This window comes from Rhinoderma darwinii, chromosome 8 (assembly GCF_050947455.1).
Source record: "Rhinoderma darwinii isolate aRhiDar2 chromosome 8, aRhiDar2.hap1, whole genome shotgun sequence".
In the NCBI taxonomy this organism is placed as follows: domain Eukaryota; kingdom Metazoa; phylum Chordata; class Amphibia; order Anura; family Rhinodermatidae; genus Rhinoderma; species Rhinoderma darwinii.
Window position 1 is genome coordinate 12,017,506 of NC_134694.1, and position 22,336 is coordinate 12,039,841.

General features: G+C 45.0%; 1 protein-coding gene across 5 annotated transcripts in view; it reads left to right on the forward strand.

Annotated features, from left to right (window-relative positions):
* KCNT1 (potassium sodium-activated channel subfamily T member 1) overlaps positions 1 to 22,336 on the forward strand; it is a 203,350-nt gene that overhangs the window by 166,391 nt on the left and 14,623 nt on the right. For 3 of the 5 annotated variants that reach the window (XM_075835093.1, XM_075835096.1, XM_075835095.1), the window contains 12 exons: positions 4,831 to 5,047; positions 5,843 to 5,948; positions 8,280 to 8,452; positions 8,827 to 8,898; positions 11,562 to 11,696; positions 12,795 to 12,906; positions 13,110 to 13,211; positions 14,144 to 14,227; positions 14,352 to 14,480; positions 14,681 to 14,701; positions 15,457 to 15,757; positions 18,994 to 19,056. In XM_075835093.1, the coding sequence (XP_075691208.1) occupies positions 4,831 to 5,047; positions 5,843 to 5,948; positions 8,280 to 8,452; positions 8,827 to 8,898; positions 11,562 to 11,696; positions 12,795 to 12,906; positions 13,110 to 13,211; positions 14,144 to 14,227; positions 14,352 to 14,480; positions 14,681 to 14,701; positions 15,457 to 15,757; positions 18,994 to 19,056 (1,515 nt within the window). The remainder of the gene's footprint in view (positions 1 to 4,830; positions 5,048 to 5,842; positions 5,949 to 8,279; positions 8,453 to 8,826; positions 8,899 to 11,561; positions 11,697 to 12,794; positions 12,907 to 13,109; positions 13,212 to 14,143; positions 14,228 to 14,351; positions 14,481 to 14,680; positions 14,702 to 15,456; positions 15,758 to 18,993; positions 19,057 to 22,336) is intronic. The other 2 variants (XM_075835094.1, XM_075835097.1) reach the window with 1 other exon arrangement.

The following is a 22,336-nucleotide window of genomic DNA, read 5'->3' on the forward strand; positions in this document are numbered from 1 at the left end:
CGCTCAGAGCTCAGCGCTCAGAGCTCAGCGCTCAGAGCTCAGCGCTCAGCGCTCAGAGCTCAGCGCTCAGAGCTCAGAGCTCAGAGCTCAGAGCTCAGAGCTCAGAGCTCAGAGCTCAGAGCTCAGAGCTCAGAGCTCAGAGCTCAGAGCTCAGAGCTCAGAGCTCAGAGCTCAGAGCTCAGAGCTCAGAGCTCAGAGCTCAGAGCTCAGAGCTCAGAGCTCAGAGCTCAGAGCTCAGAGCTCAGAGCTCAGAGCTCAGCATGAGCTGGTGGTCTGGTGGTTAAGCTGCACCCTAAACAGTGCGTGTCTTCTGTGCAGACCCTGGTTCAAATCCTCATGTGTGGCCTTGTCTAAAAGGAAATTCTGCTGGTGTTTATAGTGGTGTGGAGGCAGTGCAGTGAGATTGTTGCTGCATAAGAAAGTTAATTATGCAGCTGTCTCTTTTGAGGCAGCTGCATTTATATAGTAGATTATTGCAGATTTCAGCAATATACTCATCACTCAAACAGGTATCATAATCCATCACTCCATAGATGGCACTTTGGGAAAGGGGAAGCAGCCCAAAGTCACCAGGAGGACAACATGGGGATTAGAACCCACATTGTACAGAAGTGATTCCTGCGCTCAACTCGGATCACACTAGCTGCACAGCAGCCTTATGAGGACACATTTTTCACCCCTTTTAAAAAAGGGTAATCGGACCTTCAACAAGAAAAACTTTAGATCACATTGTGGGAGGCCAGCTGCATTAAAGTGTGGTGGCTTGGGGCTTAAGTGCCTAAGCGTGGTTTGCTATGGAGTTAGCCCATGTTCCTAGGTTCAAAGCATCCTGCATCCTGCATGCTGCTTGTGTGGTAGATAGCGGCCTCCTTACTTATATGAGTTTGTTGCTTGTGCTTAAAGGTGACAATAATTTTGGCAAGTGGCTGGCGCTCAACAGGGCAATGCATTTCTCTTTTAAATGAACGCCTCATCTTGCGAACCTGCACTGGTGAAGGGCTTTCTAGGAGCAGATCCTGGGGATAGAACCTGTATGTTCCTGACTCATCTAATTCATCAGCAGAGAACTTTACCAGTGTACTACCTCTACTGGCAAGAGCTGGCTGCAAATTCTTCCAAAGATGACATGTTCTTATTCCTGCTGGAAGTGACAATTATATTTGGTCTTATGGGAACAATAAGAAAGCTCAGAGATCAACATGAGCTGGTGGTCTGGTGGTTAATCTGCACCCTAAACAGTGCGTGTCTTCTGTGCAGACCCTGTTTAAATCCTCATGTGTGGCCTTGTCTAAAAGGAAATTCTGCTGGTGTTTATAGTGGTGTGGAGGCAGTGCAGTGAGATTGTTGCTGCATAAGAAAGTTAATTATGTAAAGAAAGTTACTTATGCAGCTGTCTCTTTTGAGGCAGCTGCATTTATATAGTAGATTATTGCAGATTTCAGCAATATACTCATCACTCAAACAGGTATCATAATCCATCACTCCATAGATGGCACTTTGGGAAAGGGGAAGCAGCCCAAAGTCACCAGGAGGACAACATGGGGACAACATGGGGACAAGAACCCACATTGTACAGAAGTGATTCCTGCGCTCAACTCGGATCACGCAAGCTGTGAGCTAGCTGCACAGCAGCCTTATGAGGACACATTTTTCACCCCTTTTAAAAAAGGGTAATCGGACCTTCAACAAGAAAAACTTTAGATCACATTGTGGGAGGCCAGCTGCATTAAAGTGTGGTGGCTTGGGGCTTAAGTGCCTAAGCGTGGTTTGCTATGGAGTTAGCCCATGTTCCTAGGTTCAAAGCATCCTGCATCCTGCATGCTGCTTGTGTGGTAGATAGCGGTCTCCTTACTTATATGAGTTTGTTGCTTGTGCTTGAAGGTGACAATAATTTTGGCAAGTGGCTGGCGCTCAACAGGGCAATGCATTTCTCTTTTAAATGAACGCCTCATCTTGCGAACCTGCACTGGTGAAGGGCTTTCTAGGAGCAGATCCTGGGGATAGAACCTGTATGTTCCTGACTCATCTAATTCATCAGCAGAGAACTTTACCAGTGTACTACCTCTACTGGCAAGAGCCGGCTGCAAATTCTTCCAAAGATGACATGTTCTTATTCCTGCTGGAAGTGACAATTATATTTGGTCTTATGGGAACAATAAGAAAGCTCAGAGATCAACATGAGCTGGTGGTCTGGTGGTTAATCTGCACCCTAAACAGTGCGTGTCTTCTGTGCAGACCCTGGTTCAAATCCTCATGTGTGGCCTTGTCTAAAAGGAAATTCTGCTGGTGTTTATAGTGGTGTGGAGGCAGTGCAGTGAGATTGTTGCTGTATAAGAAAGTTAATTATGTAGCTGTCTCTTTTGAGGCAGCTGCATTTATATAGAAGATTATTGCAGATTTCAGCAACATACTCATCACTCAAACGGGTATCATAATCCAGCACTCCATAGATGGCACTTTGGGAAAGGGGGAGCAGCCCAAGGTCACCTGGAGGACAATGTGGGGGTTAGAACCCACATTGTACAGAAGTGATTCCTGCACTCAACTTAGATCACGCAAGCTGTGAGCTAACTGCACGACAGCAAGCTGTGAGCTAACTGCACGACAGCAAGCTGTGAGCTAACTGCACGACAGCAAGCTGTGAGCTAACTGCACGACAGCAAGCTGTGAGCTAACTGCACGACAGCAAGCTGTGAGCTAACTGCACGACAGCAAGCTGTGAGCTAACTGCACGACAGCAAGCTGTGAGCTAACTGCACGACAGCAAGCTGTGAGCTGTGAGCGGTGAGCTAACTGCACGACAGCAAGCTGTGAGTTAACTGCACGACAGCCTTATGAGGACACATTTTTCGCCTCTTTTAAAAACGGGTAATCGGACCTTCAACAAGAAAAACCGCACAGCGGCTTGGGGGTTAACTGCTTTTAAGGCTGGAAATCCCAGGGATAGAACTCACCTGGTCCTCACACCTCTAATTCATTAGCAGAGGTCTTTACCAGTGCGCTACCTCTGCTTTTAACTTCTGGCAACAAATTCTTCCACAGATTACATGTTCTTATTCCTGCTGGAAGTGACGTTTACATTTGGTCTTATGGGGACAATAAGAAAGCTCAGAGATCAGCCTGAGCTGGTGGTCCGGTGCTTAAGCAGTGTCTTCTGTGCGGACCCTGGTTCAAAACCTCAAGTGTGGCCTTGTCTCAGAGGATACCTGGGTGGAGGCGGTGTAGTGAGGAGGTTGCTGCATAAGAAAGTTACTTATGCGGCTGATCCAGTTCTCTTTTTACAGAACATTATTGCAGATTTCAGCAATATATTTATCACTCAATCAAGTATCACGTTCCGTCACGCCATAGGTGTTGCTCTATGGGGAAGGGGGAAAGCTGAATGTTGAGCAGATAGCTGTGAGCTAGCTGCTCCACCGGAACGCATTTTTCACCTCATAAAAAAGCGCGGTAATCTGACATTCAACAGAAATCACTTTGGGCCGAATCGTCCGACGTGTGCTGTGACTGGGGGTCCGGGACGGTTTTAGACAGTGTGTGCCAGGGCTGCTTTTTTGTCTCAGTCCGGCCCTGGTTTCAACCACAAGTGTTACTATAACATTGACAGCCAGTGTCCTCAGTGTCAGTCAGTGCTCCTATAATATTGACAGCCATAGTGCCCCCGTACAGTAACGACCACAGTGTTACTATAACTGGATAAACCACGGTGCCCTCATAGAAGTTGGCAGTGACTGACTAACAACGGACAGGTGTGGTGCACAGATGGACGGCACTTACAGCTCTGCGGACTATCAGGACTTGGCAGGATCTGGTGGGGGCAGCGGCTTTTACCGCCCTGTTATTTCCAGGCCTGTTGTGGGTTATTATACAGAAGTTGTATAGAAGCGATCCAATTGCTATGGGCAACTGCTCCACTTCTGTACATGAAGCACCTCTCTATTACATTGACTGAGATCCGGGAACATTCATTGTCAAGGTAAGAATAGCGCGCTCTTCACCGGAGTACTTGACCCAGACTTTGGTTTTCCAGTGAGTATTCCTCATAAATTTGATTTCAAGACATTTTCTGCAGTCACTGTGGGCTGGAGTCGGTTTTTTATTTTATTTAGAAAGTAATTGACGCCGGGCGTTTGAGGCATCTCCCTGGACACAGGCGCTTATTCCACAGCCTTATATTAATGTATAAGGAGGCCGAGCAGGGGACGAGGCACCAGAGTGACGAAAGAGCACCAGAAATCTGCACAAGCTTTGTTAACGAGGGGGATGGGGCTTACACACTTAAAGGGGTTGTTTAGCCTTTGTCAGACACTGTATTAGGGAACTCTGCATTATTAGAGAGGGTCCCCTATTCAGGAGCCACATCTATTAGCCAGAGCAGAGAGGGCTACAATGGGAGTCTCTTGCGTAGGAGGATCCAGCATGTCAATGCATTACGTGGACAGTCCATTAATTGGGAACTGTGTAATACTTAATTTCTCCTGTGGTGGTGCTGCTTGGAAATTGAACACTTGCTTACTGGTCCTCCCACAGATTACATCTGATTTCTGTGGGTCACAGCAGCAGAGCACCCTGTGACCAGATTATTTTCAGGGGGTCCTTCTAACAAACAGGGATTATCCAAAGTGGACAACACCTTTAATTCTGCTGTGTAATTTGTCAGTTTTGCCATTTAGGATTTAAAAAAAGTATATTACAAATAGCGGACTACACCGTACAACATGGAATATTCATCTGGAATGGTTAAAAGGACATGTTCAACATTATGAGGACACGTTGAGACACCGGTCAGTGCTGCGCTGACTAGTAATACCTCATGTCTTTCTTTTAAAGGTACAGTAGCCATGGATCTTCAAAATACAGAATGTCGACCAATCAATAGCAGCAAGTTGACTCTTCCATCAGAAAATGGTTCCGGCACCAGGAGACCCAGTATTGCTCCCGTTCTGGAAATTGCAGATAGTAGTACTGTGCTACCATGTGACCTGCTCAGCGACCAATCGGAGGATGAAATGACTCAGTCTGATGATGAAGGTCTTCCTGTCTTGGAGTATGTATGAAATCTGAAAGTGTCTTAACTTGACAAGTTTTTACTGGCCGGCATGCTAGCCGACTCTCCGGGATTGTTTGGGAGAACCCAAAAATAGGGGCGATATCCCGGACTCCCAGCAGAGCATGGAAATCTCCCTCAAAATGCTGCTGGCAGCCACCACTAGAGGGAGCTAGCTGCATATTGCTAGTAGTAATGTTTGTTAGGGACACTGTTCTTGGCAGTATTATTTATGGTGGGGGGCACTCTGACCATGCTGTTAATGGGGTACGTAAGCTGTCATGTGGGCGTGGCCTGTAGTTTTGGGTGGGTTTACATTGGATGCACTATGTCACATGATACTGACTACATATATTAAGGGGCACAAATGCAGCACTAATACGATATAAATATATAATAGATTCATTTCAATAATGTCTCTGCAGTAACTACAGTGACATAGAAAATAGTTTTCCATTGGGAGAGCTAACCCAGCAGGAAAGCGAACCCCCCCCCCCTCCTTAGTTCTTTATACTATGTTTCCTGTGTTCGTGTTGCATGTATATTTCATATAAAATTACATTTGCATAGGAAGAAGCGCTCATGAATAATATTTATCTTCTAAGGGAAATTCACACGCACGGTCGGAACATGCTATTATTTTCATGTACGTATGGACCTAGCACTGTTATTCTCCCGATACAACACTGCCCCCATGTGGAGGACTGGGATAGTAACAGTCATAATGTTAGAATATTAAGCATCGTAATGGTGGTGTTAATAATTGAAAAATCTCAATGTTTTTCACTCTTGTAGGTACGTCAAAGGCTACCCGCCAAACTCGCCCTATATAGGAAGCTCGCCAACGCTCTGCCATCTTCTACCTTCCAAAGCCGCTTTCTGTTGCCTCCGACTGGACAAGGTGACCCCCATCTGACTTCATATTTCTCAGCCCAATTATAAGATTTCTGAATGTTATACCACATGTATTATTAATGGGAGCTGGATAATAATGTCTTTATACTGCGTAATGCCCAATTCTTCTAAATATTCAGGAGAGATTTCTTGCAACCCCAATATTCTGCCCCTTCAATGTCATGGAGAATCTGGTGCAGATACCCAGCTGTATACTCCCCCTACTGTACGCTCACAAGGGTCCCGGGAACTTATACGCAAACTGTTTGATAGGGTCCTCACATGGTGGAGCTGCTTTACCTGTCCATGTGGTGCCTGTTAATAAGGAGGGAACAGTCTGACCGGAGATTTTCTTCCCCTAAAAAAAATAGTGAATATATAGGGTTGAGGGGAATAAGAATCATAGGTGATGAAGTGTTCAACCCAAGCAGGAGCAGCTCTACAGTGTGTGGAGGACCCCCCACCCCCCCCAACACCTTCACATATAGCCATAGAAACGGTCATCTGCTTTGGAAATCCTCTGATAAGCTGATCACAGGGTCTCCCACTTCTTGGATCCTAAGCGATCAGCTGTAATCTGCAGGGCAATCCATTCCCACCACAGCGCCACTTATCTTTTATTTAAATCAAGGGGCTGTCGATGTAATGACTGGAGCTGCCGGGTCCTCCAGAGCGAGACACCCTGTTCTGTAGCTGCTCTCTGCTCTGGGTAATAGATGGGGGGGGGGGGGATTCCACACCCTCTTTATATATTAGCTCAGAATTTTCTAATAGGGTATATGAAAATAGGTTTTCTAAACCACACAACCTTTTTTTTTTTTTTTTTCTTGTCCTGGTAGTGGATTAAAAGTGTTCCAATCCGAGTGAAACCCCAAAATCTGATATCTGATTTTGAGTTTGACGTCTGAAAAGGAATTATTCAAAAGTGGAAAATCCCTTTAACCCATTGCTGACATTTACTTACGTCATAGCCGGGGGGGGGGGGGAGTATGGAGCGGGCTCGGCAGCATGAAACAGCCGACGCTACATTGAAACGAGAGGGATCCATTAGATGCCGCGGTCAAGAGAGACCTCGGCATCTAAGCCGTTAGAAAGAGGAGTGGTCCCACCTCACAGCCCATCGCCCACCCCCACAATGTGAGTTGCCGATTGTTGTCACAGCAGCCTGGGGGCCGAATGAAGGCCTTCATGTCTGCCATCTTTGTACTCCTATCAAGTCCTTCCAGAGGCGGGGCTTAATATGAGCCTGTCAAAGTTGTGATCTACTACAATACATTAGTACTGCAGTATATAGTGCAAGTGATCCAATGGTTGAGGGTTCAAGTTCCCTAAGAGGACTTTTTTTATTTTTTTCAGGTACAATTTAAAAAAAAACAAAAAAAAATAATAAAATATCCTCTTCCAATTTTCCAGCTAAAGCATTGTTAAAAAAAAATAAACATAGTTTAAACTTCTTATAGACGCGGCAATACCAATTATTACAACGTAACATTGTTTAACCCGCACGATGAACGCTGTAAAATGTATAAAACGCCAGAATCTCTGTTTAATTGGTCACCTTCTCCCCTACACAAAAAAATGGATCAAAAGTGATCAACAATGTGCATGTACCCCAAAATGGCACCAATAGAAACTACAGTTCATCCCGCAAGAAATAAGCCCTCGCACCACTTAATCAATGGAAAAATAAAAAAGTTGTCATTTTCAGAATATGGCGACACCAAACAAATTTTATTTTTAACAATTAGTTTTTTCCTTGCAAAAGTAGTAAAACATCTAATTGATCCACAGACTCTAAACCCAAAAAAATATATTTCCCGTTCCGCCCCACAACTAATTTTTCCCAGTTTCCCACCACATTATATGATTCTGTAAAAAACTACAACTTGTTCTGCAAAAATCAAGTCCTCATACCGCAAAATCAATAGAAAAATAAAACAGTTATGGCTTTTGGAAGGTGGAGAGGAAAAAGCTGGGAAAAAAAAAGACAACCGGCTGCGGCTGGAAAGGGTTAACTCGTAGTTGCAAAGTAAAACGGTGCCCCTTGAAGTATTCTCTGCCATGAGCCGGACGGGCATTACTCTAATTGATGGGCTCCTTGCAGACCTTCGAGGCTGCGCTTGACATGCCGTCAGCAGTTTCAGAAGTTTTCTCCCATGTTTCTGAGAACGTCAGTCTGTCCTGACTTTCCTGTGGAATCAGGGACTAGAACATCCCCTGTGCTTGTCATATTTCCGGATGAGTGCGCACAAATGAGGGATTTGTTTGTCCCCCCGGGGATGTGCTGACAGGTTTCTCCTATAGATGTCATGAAACGTGTGATTCTGTCTCCACGCAGGGCTGCAAACACAACAGTTTCGAAGATGCCAAAGCCTACGGCTTTAAGAACAAGCTTATCATTGTATCAGCCGAGACAGCGGGGAACGGACTTTATAATTTCATCGTCCCGCTGAGAGCATACTACAGATCTCGCAAGGAACTCAATCCCATTGTTCTGCTGCTGGATAACCCGTACGTCATTTCTATAAGTTTTATTTACCTGCGGGAAGCGGATATGTATCCTGCATTCTGAGATTTTTCATGTTCTGAAAGCTGGAAATCATTTTTCGATTTGGAAACTTAAGTGATTTTTTTGGGTGGGGGACTTTTCTGATGGACTTTGTCCAGGGGCTTTGAGGTTGCCACACTTAATTGATGAATGAGCCTTTTGCACGTTTTACTTGCAGTACCATGTCTGACCACATTGTGTGCTGTTGAGAAGCAGCACAACCACAAATACCATAGAGCACAAAGTCGACAAAGCATCATGCGATCAATGAAGTGTATGTAAACCCATAACTAACTTTAATAATTAATTGGTCTCTGTATTGTCTTCTTTTTGACAGACCGGACAACCACTTCCTTGAGGCAATTTGCTGTTTTCCAATGGTCTACTTTATGGTCGGCACCATAGATAAGTAGGTTTGTTTATAAAGATCTGAAATCTGTGTTTTAAATATATATAATTTTTATTCTGTGAGGCGTGCCGGTCGTTTCAGAATAAAGCAGTCATGTGTATACACTATTTCTGGCAATTGTGTGGCACTTGTATATAGCATTTTTTTTTACCAATTTTCCCCTCTGTACGCTCGCTCTCTAATTGTCCGTTTTACCTAAACACCGCTCCAGAGGGGACAGAGACTAGATGCTATAATATCTCCCATACACTGCTCACTGAGAAAAGACGAAATCCATCTGTCCCATCTCTGTAGCAGTGTAGTGGTGAATCTTGCACAGTGGGGAGAGAGAACACCCACTAAAATCTGCAGCAGCGTCTGTGTGTGTCTCTCCCTGTCCGCCTCCCCTCTCCATAGACTTCTATGGGTAGCGTGTAACCTGATCCCTCAGTGAGCTGATATTCCATCTTATCAAGACGGATTTTAGCAGTAAATTTAAAGTGAATGATGCGTGAAGAGGAGAATTGGTGGCTTAGAAGTGAAGACGGCGGCTCTAATAAGATATATTACAAAGTTTCTCATATTGGCTTGTATTATTGATTTGTGCAAAGTTTGTTGAAACGACAGTGAGCATTGAACACTGTGGTTTTCTAGAAAGACATTATACTGTATATCACTCATGGTTGTATATACCATAGATTTTGCTTTGACAAGTGCTATGGTGCCAGTGGAAGGGGAAGTCCCCCAACTAAGAATAGGAAGGGAGGAGGTGTGTAATAGTAACTAGTCCCAAGAATGAGGGATGTTTATGGCAGGATCCAGCATTGAGAGAGTCCATTTTTATATTCACTATGGGGCTTCCCTTATTTTTACTAATCGGAAATTGGGATGTTAAGGCCTCATTTACACGAGCGTGTGCGTTTTACGCAAGCAAAAAAACGCAAGGCGTTTTACGTGCGCAAAAGGCACTTGACAGCTCCGTGTGTCATCAGTGTATGATGCGCGGCTGCGTGATTTTTGCGCAGCCGCCATCATAGAGATGAGGCTAGTCGACGTCAGTCACTGTCCAGGGTGCTGAAAGAGCTAACTGATCGGCAGTAACTCTTTCAGCACCCTCGACAGTGAATGCCGAACACAATATACAGCAACCTGTGAATAAAAAAAAAAAGACGTTCATACTTACCAAGAACTTCCTGCTTCCTCCAGTCCGGTCTCCTGGCCGTTGCCTTGGTGACGCGTCCCTCTCTTGACATCCGGCCCCACCTCCCTGGATGACGCGGCAGTCCATGTGACCGCTGCAGCCTGTTCTTGGCCTGTGATTGGCTGCAGCTGTCACTTGGACTGAATTGTCTTCCCGGGAGGTCAGACTGGAGGAAGAAGCCGGGAGTTATCAGTAAGTCAGAACTTTTGTATATTGTGATCGGAAGTCACTGTCCAGGGTGCTGAACCAGTTTAACTCTTTCAGCACCCTGGACAGTGACTGTCTCCTGACGTCGCGTACCGGAACATTTTTTGCCGGGTTCGGTCAAAACGAGTTCGGCCGAACCCGGTGAAGTTCGGTTCGCTCATCTCAAAGACACTCCGTTTGGATGTTTGGAAACAGAAAAGCACGTGGTGCTTTTCTGTTTACATTCAGAGTTTGACAGCTCTTGCGCGAATCACGCAGTTCGCACAGAAGTGCTTCCGTGCGACCTTCGTGGTTTTCACGCACCCATTGACTTCAATGGGTGCGTGATGCGCGAAAAACGCAGAAATTTAGAACCCGTCGTGAGTTTTTTTCAGCGCACTCACACTGAGCAAAACTCATGGACTGTCTGCATGCCCCCATAGACTTGTATAGGTCCGTGCGACCCGCGTGAAAAGCACGCGCGTCGCACGGACGTATATCACGTTCGTGTAAATGAGGCTTAAAACTCAACGCTATCATAATGAATTGGTTGTACACGTGTTTCTCCAATGGACAATGTCTTGAGCCTCTCTATTGATTTAAGTGGGCAAAGCACCCGCGGATGGCCTCAGATTCTGTGAATGGGGTTGTGGGAACCCCATTCTTGTAATAGGTTTTGGCACCCAGAGGGTCCCGCATCTATCAGGCATTTATGGCACATCCCGTCGATGCCATAAACGTGTAAGATCGGAATAACCCTTGCAGGAAACTATTTTCCAACCGCTAAGAAAATGTCAATTATTAGAGCCTCCGAATTGTTGGTAAAGTCTATGCTTCACCTATATACAGGGAAGGCGTCTATTAGTGCCCCTGCCTCTGGTAACCTTACTGAGGCCACATGAGGACTACATAATGGTTGGGATAAAGATTATCAATTATGCCACGCATGGTAAATGGCCATAAATGCCCTACCCTTGGAAATCCTGCTGGTTTGGCATCAATGCAAAATAGTGCCAATGCCAACCGAAACTACCATAGTGCCCAACATCCTCTAGGAATCTCCTGGCCTTCTAGTCCTAGGGCAGGTACCATTATACTACACGGTTAGAGCATTGTATTCACGGTTTAGATTAAACCTCAATGGTACATTCCTAAAGAAGATGGATTTTGCTTGCTATGTCTTCCCCATGTGCTCAATGTCAGGAAGAGTGGGGGATGGGAAGTGACAACTGCTCTAAGCATTTTCCTGGCTGTGAGAAGTTGTCGAGCACTGAGGACATTGTCGTTTCTCTCTTAGTTTGGATAATTTGCTGCAATGCGGGATCATCTATGCCGATAACCTGGTGGTGGTAGATAAGGAGAGCACGATGAGCGCGGAGGAGGATTATATGGCCGACGCAAAGACCATTGTTAATGTGCAGACCATGTTCAGGTACGGTATGCTAGCACTAGTTCATGGGCACAGCTTGACCGTTCTCATAATGAAAGTACTAAATCATTTCCAGAAAAAACTCCACCGTTTGATTAGTGATGTAAAGTTCAGAATGAGACAGATGAAGGGCGAGTGGGAGGCAGCGCAGAAACGGAAGAGAAAATATGTTTTACCGGGAAGCGGCGGTGGCATTCCTGTCAAATATGCCGCAGAAATGTCTACATGTTGTTAACGTGTTTGTATAAATTTAGGTGGTTTTCCCTTTTAATAGTCAGATTTAGGAAAATGTATGGTCCATGGTTTGTGACGTGATAACACGCCGATCTGTGAGGGTCCAGCCGCCATGACCCCAAGAATGGGCTGGTTTTGGTTGCGGCTGGTGAGGAGGTCACATGGTCACTTTCCATTGAGGTGAATAGGAGTGTTCTCATCCCACTTGTAGCTCCTCCTGGAAATCTATTTGTACCTGGATTTTAAGCAGATGGAACTAGAACATGATGTGGCCAGTCCGGTGATGGAAATGACGACAGGAGAAGAGGGGGAGCAGTGACCGGTCCACTTATGTTATTGTGAGGATGGGGCTGGATGAATGGAGAGAAGAATAGAGGCATGTAGGGCCAAGTACTGGAAGTTCTATCATCCAGAGCTGGGTGATCCTGTACTTCATCCCCATCAATGTCTGACCACATAATACCACCATTGAATATTGTAGTTACAGTATGGTATTAGGTGTTCAATATATGGCACGATTATGTAGAGGACGACGTGGCAGTATTTTGTGGTTTTTTATATGGTACTGATCTGTAGGCACTATAAGGGAACAGTCGCATGTGGCAGATTTTGTTGCAGGAATTCCCGGTTCCATTCCTCTGAGTGCGGTTGTTTTTTTTACAGCAGGTGCAGTTCAGAAGAATGGAACCAATTTTCAGTCCCAGAACTTTCTGCAACAAAATCTGTCGCATACGACCGCAGCATTATATGGGCACTGTATGGTTATATGTTTGCTACATGGCGGCAGATGGCAGTATTATGTGGGCATGGTTTGGCACTATGGCACCATTCAGTACTTTGCATGGAAATCATTGTTTCTTGTTCCAGACTATTTCCAAGCCTCAGCATCACCACCGAGCTGACCCACCCGTCCAACATGCGCTTCATGCAGTTCAGAGCAAAAGACTGCTATTCCCTCGCACTTTCTAAATTGGAAAAAGTAAGTAAATGTGATGTATAATTAGGAAAGGTTTATTTATGTGATGAACTAAACTTGTGAACAAAAAAAGTGGGATAAATAAAATTTTGGAAAAGCTGGTTTTAAAATTCAGAAATGTAAATGAATAGAGGTCTTTACTTCACAACGCTCATCCTCGTTCTGATACCGGTCTCCATTCTTATTCTCTACTTGTATCTCTGCAGAAAGAACGAGAGAATGGATCAAACTTGGCTTTCATGTTTCGCCTCCCGTTTGCCGCCGGCAGAGTGTTCAGCATCAGTATGTTGGATACGTTGTTATATCAGGTCAGAAAAGTGCAATCTGGAAGAGCATCTCATACAAATCAAGTCCTAAAAGATAAAGAAAAAAAATAGTAATAATTCTGAATCATTTATGCACAGACCTCACATGGTTAAATTGTGTACATTCAGCGTCAAACAAGAACTCTTGGAGACGCCCAGTGGTAGACGGTGGTATAGCAAAAGCTGACCGAGTATTTCCCCCTAAACTAAGTCATCACTAAATTTCAATTCTTATGTCGTCCTATTCTTTCAAATTGTTAACACTTCAATTCTGCCATTCCTTAGTTCTCTTTTTCTGAGAAAGCTGGGTGATAACCAACACACCCAATGAAGGTTATGATCCAGCTTTCCTTGTGTGTGAAAAGCAGCGGAGATGTAGCATTGCAGGTGTCCTTTGGTAATTGCTGGGAAACAACCACTACGGTAACTGTAAAATCGAAGCACACGACGGTGGGTTTTTTTTCCGTGTGCTATCGGCAAATTTGTGGATATTACACGGACCTATTCATTTATATGGCCCCATGCACATGACAGTGATGTTCACGGATCCGTGTGGGCGGCGACAGTCTGGGCCGCAAAGACTCGGGACATCATTTTACGGTTCGTATTTCCGGCCCATCGCGCATGACCGTCCCTCCGGTTTTATTTGTTTTGCGGATCCATGAATACTGATGTCACACGAACGCACTACGAAAGCTTTTTTGCTGACAAATGGACAGCACCGGATCCGCGGTCTTCCGGAAGGCAAAATCAGTACGGTCGTGTGCATTAGGCCTGATGGTTATCACCCAGCTTTCCCAAAAACAGATAGAACTAAAAAATAGAAGACGACTCCAGGCGGATCATGTGTCACCGGTTCATTGATTTCTCCTTACAATGCAATGTTGCTGGATAGAAATGTGATCTATTTTCTAAGGTTCTCCTTTTATCCGCAGTCCTTTGTGAAGGATTACATGATCACCATCACCAGGCTGCTCTTAGGACTGGACACCACCCCGGGATCTGGGTACTTATGTGCGGTGAGTGCTCGGTGACAGACCCCAATGATCTGGTATTATAACGCGGTGCAGCCAGCGCTACCGAAGACTGGACCCGATCCAGACACCTGCAGTCACATTCATATCGCTGCTTTCTTACTTTCAGATGAAAATCACCGAGGACGACCTGTGGATCCGGTCATATGGTCGGCTGTTTCAGAAACTCTGCTCATCCAGTGCAGAGATTCCTATTGGGATATACCGGACGCAGTCGCACATGTTTTCTACATCGGAGGTAAGAACAATGATCGACTCGCTCACATCATGTGGTATTTCCTCCAAGGCTTCTGTTCTGCATCACAACTAAGACATTAATACTGTCAATTTACTGCTGGAAACCAAATGAAAAAAATAATATTACAAGTGTAGTAGAAACTGGAGACGATGTGAATAGGTGACTGACATTAACAACGTGTCTTCTCTTACTTTTCACAGCCGCATGACATCAGAACGCAGGTAGGTCGTTCCCGTCCCTTCTCATTCCTCCTGTTTTCTCATGATTGTATGTGGGTCACTTTATTACAATTATAACTGGAAAACTAGTAAACCCAAAATGACCTTAAAGGGGTATACACTATATTAGATTGGTGCCCAACACATCCTGACTGTGCGTCCCACAATAATCCCCGGCCCTATAGAACTTGTCTAAGAAGTGCTCTCCTATCAACAAGGTGCCTATACTAGAATATAGGTTGGCACCTGGATGAGGCGTCCTGGGCTGGTCTTCTACAGCGCCACCCGGTCCTCGTGGTCAGTGCTGGGAGGGAGAATAAGGACAGGGTGTGTATTAGAAAGCTGCATGCCTCCTATTCCAATGTCTTCCTCTGAGGGGCCCCCTTTCAGAAACCACATCCTGGACAGCGTTCACCATACAGGGCATCAGAGGATGGACAACTATGGCACCAACCATTGGTATTGGGGGTGAGTCATTAGCTGTGCGTGATATTTTAAAATCCAGTTTTGCAAGACTAGACTAAGCCTTTAAGACAAGTCAGATGATTAACGGATGTATTTCATCCAAGATCACCACAGATCCACGTACGTAGCCTTTATTGCCTGGGATCGGTACAATAGATTTCCATCATGGTGACCGAGTTACTATAGAAAGAAACATTATCGCGCATTATAGGCCATATTGGTCACATTAACTAGATGAAACCTGTAGATTGAAGTAACTTTGAATATTCATTTTGTTACTTTTCCATCTCCAGTCCCAAATCTCCATCAACGTTGAAGACTGTGAAGACACGAAAGACACAAAGGAACATTGGACGGCAAAACCCAGTCACAGAAACTCCACGTCCAGTGATCAGTCCGAGCACCCGCTGCTGCGCAGGAAGAGTATGCAGTGGGCACGGAGACTAAGCAGGAAAGGCAACAAGCAGTCTAGCAAAACGGCGGAGTGGATCAGTCAACAGCGGCTGAACCTGTACAGGAGATCAGAGCGCCAAGAGCTATCGGAGCTCGTGAAAAATCGCATGAAACACCTGGGCCTTCCGACTACAGGTTACGGTAAGTAGTGTCATCAGCTGGCAGTGCCACCCACATCTGACAGATACCGGGATGGTAATCTCTGTTCTTGTATGTCATGGTGTTTTATATGTTACATGATACCTGTATGTGACTGCCGTTCATATCAATATTCCATGACCAACGCACACGAGACCGTGAGTTTCTTCACACTAGTCCGTACCGTACATTCTGCTATGGGGCCCAGGAGATGATCCATTGCCATATGGCGAGTGGGATTTGGGTTCCTGCCTCGTCTTCGCTCCACACCACCACGCAGTAACGTTAGAGAGACTCTGCGATGCTTCTTCCCTCAGGGATATATAGATTGATGCCTGGTGGAGAAGGGGCTTGTGAGCCACAGGTCAGGGTCTTTCAGCTTGTGACCAGGGGCTGTAGGTCTTCTAATGCACCTGCAAAACAAAGTCAGATGGGTCAACATTTCAGAGCGGTAATAGGCGAAGTTCACACGACGGATTTTCAAGAGAATTCGTAGCAGAAATCAAAGACTGACCCCGATTTCTGCCACGTATTTGCAGTGTGACCGGCCGCAGATCCACACGCAGATTAGCCCCTTTTTAATGGGACTGAGCTGCATGCGGCTGCCGATTCTGCGTCAAGAAGGGACACGTCCCTTTCTTTGTTACATTGATGCGGTTCGGAATCTGCAGGACAATTCTGCCGTGTCAACACAGCCCTAGATTCATAGCACGGCAGCTCTGAGGAAATCTCGTGTCACATAATAGAATTTTAGAATAGACATTTTATGGCTTTGTGTCTGTTGTAAATATTAACGTCTTGTCTGTAGAGAAAAAGTTGTAATAGGTATTTAGTTTTTTTTATACCTTTCCACCTAAAAACGGCCGACAGTGACGTGCGAGAAGATGGTTTCCTAAAATGAAGGGGCGCAGCACTCAGCGAAGCCTTTCTGAGCTACGAGACGGAGACTGTAAAGACTTTCTGATGCCTCACGCCGAGTCTTAGCCCCTTCAATTTAGGAAATATTGGGAACCTGAAATCAGCAATTTCATCTTCTGACATGTGACAAAATGGTTTTCAGGTGGATTATCCCTCTGTCGTGTCCTGTGCACCTCCATGATGTATGTCAAGAATATCCAGTCTGTAAACTGTTCTATGAATCCTGGGATGGGACTGTTCACACAGCAAATACAACACTCAATAGGTTTCATATTAGGACTGGGGGAACCGCACACGACTATTACAGGATACAATTGACCTGACCAACCCAACAAAAAAGCACCCACGCGCTCGGCTACTCGGTCCACCAGCCCATTTTCTTAGAATGGACAATTATCACCTATCCACGGGACAGGCGAGAACTGTCTGACTGCTAGGACCTTCGTCGATCACAAGAACGAGAGTCCTGACCCCCCCCCCTTTCATCCTCACTGCACCCCCCCCCCCCCCCAACGGAATGACGGTCAGGCATGCGCGTGCCGCTCCATACAAAGTGCATGGAAATGACTGAAACAGCTGAGTACAGCGCTCTCAGTCATAGACATTGAAGCTAGTGGCGCGGGCCTGCTGGACCACCCTGCTCACTGTGAGGGGGGGGGGATGAGGAACGGGGAGATCACAACCCCAATCTCTCAAGCAGTGAGGATCCCATCGATCATAGGGGTTGTACCAGAATCCACAATTAACACCTGAAGGCACTAAATGAAGCAAACCCTAAAAATGTTACAATAGTCAAATATTTCCTGATGTCTCTTAGACCATTTCTTTAAGGTGCCTTCACACAGTTAAATGTCGCTTACGGTCTCGGCATGTAAATACTCTTAGGCGACCACTTTAAATAGTTAAAATTGCGATCAGGAGTGTTAAAAATCTAGACGACCATGAGAATCCCAATCGTTTGATAGTCTGTCAAGTAAACCACATATCTCAACTTCGGTGCCATTCAACTGGGATTATAAAAAAAAATAAAAATCAAAAGTCGTGAATTTACAAGACCAGCGGTAAATTGTCACGTGAGTAAGAAATTGCCCAACTCATACGCCTTGTGGAAGCGTGTAAAGAGGCCCCCCGACCTTCCTGCAGACCCCAACTACTCCGGAAACACTTTGGCAGATCATCTTTGCAGCATTGTCCTCCGTTATGTTGGTTTTCCATATTGATCCACCCGCCATCTGTCCTGCACTGAGAAATCCTGCAATTCATGATTTGGAGGAATTCTTTCAAATAAAAATTTTACAATAATCAAATTGCATTTCTTATGTCAGAAGGTTTGAAGTGGTCAGTCCTAAATATACAAAACTAAAAAAAGGAAACTCATGTTAAACATGGCGTCCTATCTGCGGGCCGCACGTTATACAGCAGGAGGAGCGGAGAAGACTGATATATGATGCATGGGAATAGATTTAGTAGTATTTATGTATTATTTAGACATTCTGGGTTTAGGAGTCCAGTGGGCGGTCCCACTCAGTGATTGACAGTCATGTGTGTATGCACACTAATACAAAATAGGCTGTCAATCACTGAGTAGGACCGCCCACTGGACTCCTAAACCCAGAACGTGTAAATAATATATAAATCCTACTAAATCTATTCCCACACATCATATCCATCTTCTCCGCTCCTCCTGCTGTATAACGTGCGGCCCGCAGATAGGACACCAGGCTCAACGTGACAGGTTCCCTTTTAAGGCTCACTTAGTAAGTTCCATTGGGTAAGCAGGAATAATTAGGATGGGGTCACCGTGGGGGAAGCGATCAGACATTCTACCTCATTTGTACAAGAGCGCTCATTTTGATCTATAACATACGAGAGCAGATGTCTTGCATTTAGTCTAAAGAAAAAAATAATAATAATCTGATTTGTAGTGCGGGTTGTCACTCACCAGCGCCACCATGTGGTAACTGACCTAGAATAACCTCATCATTCTACTTAAAGTGAAACACCACCTTTAATGACATTTACTGACTATAGGGGCCATGTCACATGCAGCATCTCTGTATTATCTCTGATTTTCTGATGAAGCTGTTTGGAGCCGGGTTATAAATGCTGGTTAGGTATTAATGTGTTAATAAACAGTCGTCACACTCGCCATGATGGGAATGACTCGTGTCTTATGTGGGGATAAGCGGCACAACCGTCGTAGTGTTATAGCCACAACACGGCTGCCCCCCATCTTTGCTGCTGATTTAGTCGCTCGCTGATCTCTCTCTCTTTCTCTTTTCTTCATGTCTGTGCCTTTCTCTTCTGTATGTTTTCTGTAGAGGATGTAGCAAATTTAACTGCCAGTGATGTGATGAATCGGGTAAACCTTGGATATTTGCAAGGTAATTCTTCTCCTTGGGAGTCAAGCTTGACTCAGCGCACAATGTGATGCCGAACATGCCAACCGGATCTCAAGACGCACTCAGAGGGGGGAGTAGGAAGCCCCATATTATGTCTAGTACACGGAGCAAAACACGGGACATGACACAGAGTTACTGACGTGGACAATCTATAGTCCTATATTCTGCCAATGACACCCACAGTAAATTATGTTCATCTATTTGCTCAACACCCCCTATTCGTGCCCCTCCAGTGGATAGGAGCTCCACCAAAGATTAGGGCCATCTAGATGAGTGCTCTCCAGCCTGCTCTCCAGCCATGATGGGTGTAGTAGTTTCACAACAGGTGCGAGACCACTAATCTAGAGGATCATCCGCCCCCTTCAGCCAGGCACATGTATTCTTACATTCAAAAACTTTTCTGACTGACAGGTCATTTAAAGGAACTTTCTAGGTTATGCCTAGTGCAGGGGCAGATATATAGATATTAAAAAAAAAAGCACAAACTACATTTTGGGTTGGAACGAAGAGCTGTCCGAAAGTTGGCATTTTCCACCATTGATGCGCTCACTTATAAAAAAAAAAAAAAAGCCCCAAGCATTGTTTCATGGAAGTTCCCACAGTAACGATGTATATTGTCAGCTTCTTTATTTCATTTTTTTGTGAGCAATATTTGGCAAACTCTATTCTACTATAATAACACCTCTATTATTGGTGGATACGGCACATGTTGGTTGACCCAACAAAAGTCAATTACATGGTGATCTCCTCGCATGAGTAGATGACCCGCTAAACGTTACCACCACTACCTGGCAATATACGGCGTGGGTACAGAGAGGCTTTCACTGCATGAAATCACAAAAAATAGAAAAGCTTCTTCCATGGAGCAGAATTGGCTGCAATGACCAACAGGCCTTACCCTGACGTTATCCATACCACGCATCCCCACTAACCATATACCACACGGACAGGCCTTACCCGGACTGTCCCCCAACCCATACCATGCTGTCATGACTACCCGCATCTCATACCATACGAACTGCCTTTATCCTTCATATTGTTAACCCATAAAGCACTAAAAGGTTTGTGACTAAATATCTGCCAAATATTCCATTCTAACAGGAACGTCTCATGGGGACATAATGTCACCCCCACATATCTCCAGCTCCGATCATGATGCGATCAGAACTTTTACTGCAAAGCGACAAATTACCTCAGGGAAGCCACAAATCTGTATCTGTAGAGTTCTTCCCTCCTCCTCTTCCATGCAGAGGCTTCAATGAGGCTGCGGTTTCTTGTTTTCCGGTTACCTGGAAGTGGGAAATTTGGTTTAGTATACGGACAACTCTTACTAATGGCAGAGCAAAAAGAAATACAGAGACTGCAAATGCACAGGAAGAGCTATTTTGGTAAAGATGTAGTAGAGCTGAATTTGTCATGTAACTTTGGAGATAGGGACCCTTAAAGGGAATTCTTTGCTGAATAATTCTTAATATATCGTTATAATGGTCATAGCTCTTTTCTGATACAGAGCTCCAAATCTGCATAGAAATAGAGTTAAAAGGTAACATTCTGACTACCTGCAGCTACCACTAGAGGGAGCTTACTGCATACTGTTTATACATAAAATTCAATAATACAGTTTGCAGTAAACTCCCCCTCCTGGTGGCTGCAGGTAGCACACAGGGCTCGGACCACTTTAAAGATAGTTAGAAATTAAATCAGCAAATTTTGGACTTAAAAATGACCCAATAAGAAGGCGGAGATCCCTTTACAGCAGATCTGTCATTATTCTGCCCGGATAACTCAGGATAAAGAGTAAAGTGTTTTCTGATTGTGGAACTTCTACCTGATCAGACACTCTTTATTTTGTTGGTATGGGAGGTAGAATCCCTTGTCCCGGCCTGTGACGTCATCTCCCTGGTCAGATGTTTGGCTGGAGGGATGTCAGGACTTGCAGTAATCGGCCTGATATCCTTCATGGTCACTGAACCTTTCCCCATTTATCTGCGTCATTATCTAGAATGTGTCGTGTAGACGGAAGTCATTCATCTTCTCTCCCCACAAGCTGCGGCTCCGGGAGACTGACACTTCCCTCTACAACCGTCTGAATGTTGTGATGTTTTCTATAGTGGAATTCTGTTCTAGCCTAAGAAATAGGTGGGATTCAACCTCCCGTGTCAATGTGTTATTGATCTGAACCCCCCGTCACAGTATTAGGGTTTGTCCACACACAACAGAATTGTTGCACAAAATTTCTGCAGCAATTCCGTTGAAAAATGCAGACATTCCGCTGCGGCAAAAAAACGCACCATTTCTTGCAGTTTTTACAGCAGAAAATGGTGCGTATTTCGCTGCGTTTGCAATGCTGGGGGATGGTGACATCTCCTCTGAAAAACGCAGCAATTCAGTCCACTTTCCGCAGCAGGAATGGACATGCTGAGGTACGAAAAATCCGCACCGCAGGTCAATTTCTGCTTGGAATTTCTACGCAGCGCGTGGATTACATTTGTTAAATCTCACCCACTTTGCTGCTACCGTATTCTGCTGCGTTTTTTCTGTCCGAAGTTCCGGACGGAAAAAAACGCAGCACTTACACACAACGTGTGCGCAAGCCCTTTAATGTTGTAGTATTCTAAAAGTGAATCTCCACCTTGTAGCGATCATCTGTAGCTGCACAAACCTGTGCTGATTTATATCTTAATATCGCTGGACAGCTGTCAGAGATCCGTTTTTGCTGATACAGAGCTCCAAATCCCCTGCATAGCCATAGTTATGATAAAATTACTTGTCTGCAGCTACCACTAGGGGGAGCTCGTACTGCATATTGTACAAACCATAAGCTCCCCCTAGTGGTGGCTGCAAACAGAATTTTATCATTTAGGTCTATGCAGGGGATTTGGAGTTCTGTATCATGAAAAATCGAGCTCCGACTGCTATAAAGATAAATTCTGCCCTGGACAATTAATGGATCATAGATTTTAAATTAAAATACAAATGGTGTTCAAGGGGGTGGACATTCACGTTAAGAATCACTGCCTGTATGAAAGATTAAAAACGGCATTTTATTGAGGTAAGTCAAAACACTAAAACACGCTAAATAGCCAAAATACTGATCCCTTTTGATCCCTGGTTACTAGGGACGCTTGTCACTGCCTCCCTGTGGTTGGCTAGGGGGTCCGGAGGCTCGCCCCTCGCCTGTGACGTCAATTCTGACGTCCGTATGCGGGGATTGGCTGTACGGACACCGCGTCACCGCTAGGTGGGAGGGACATTACATATG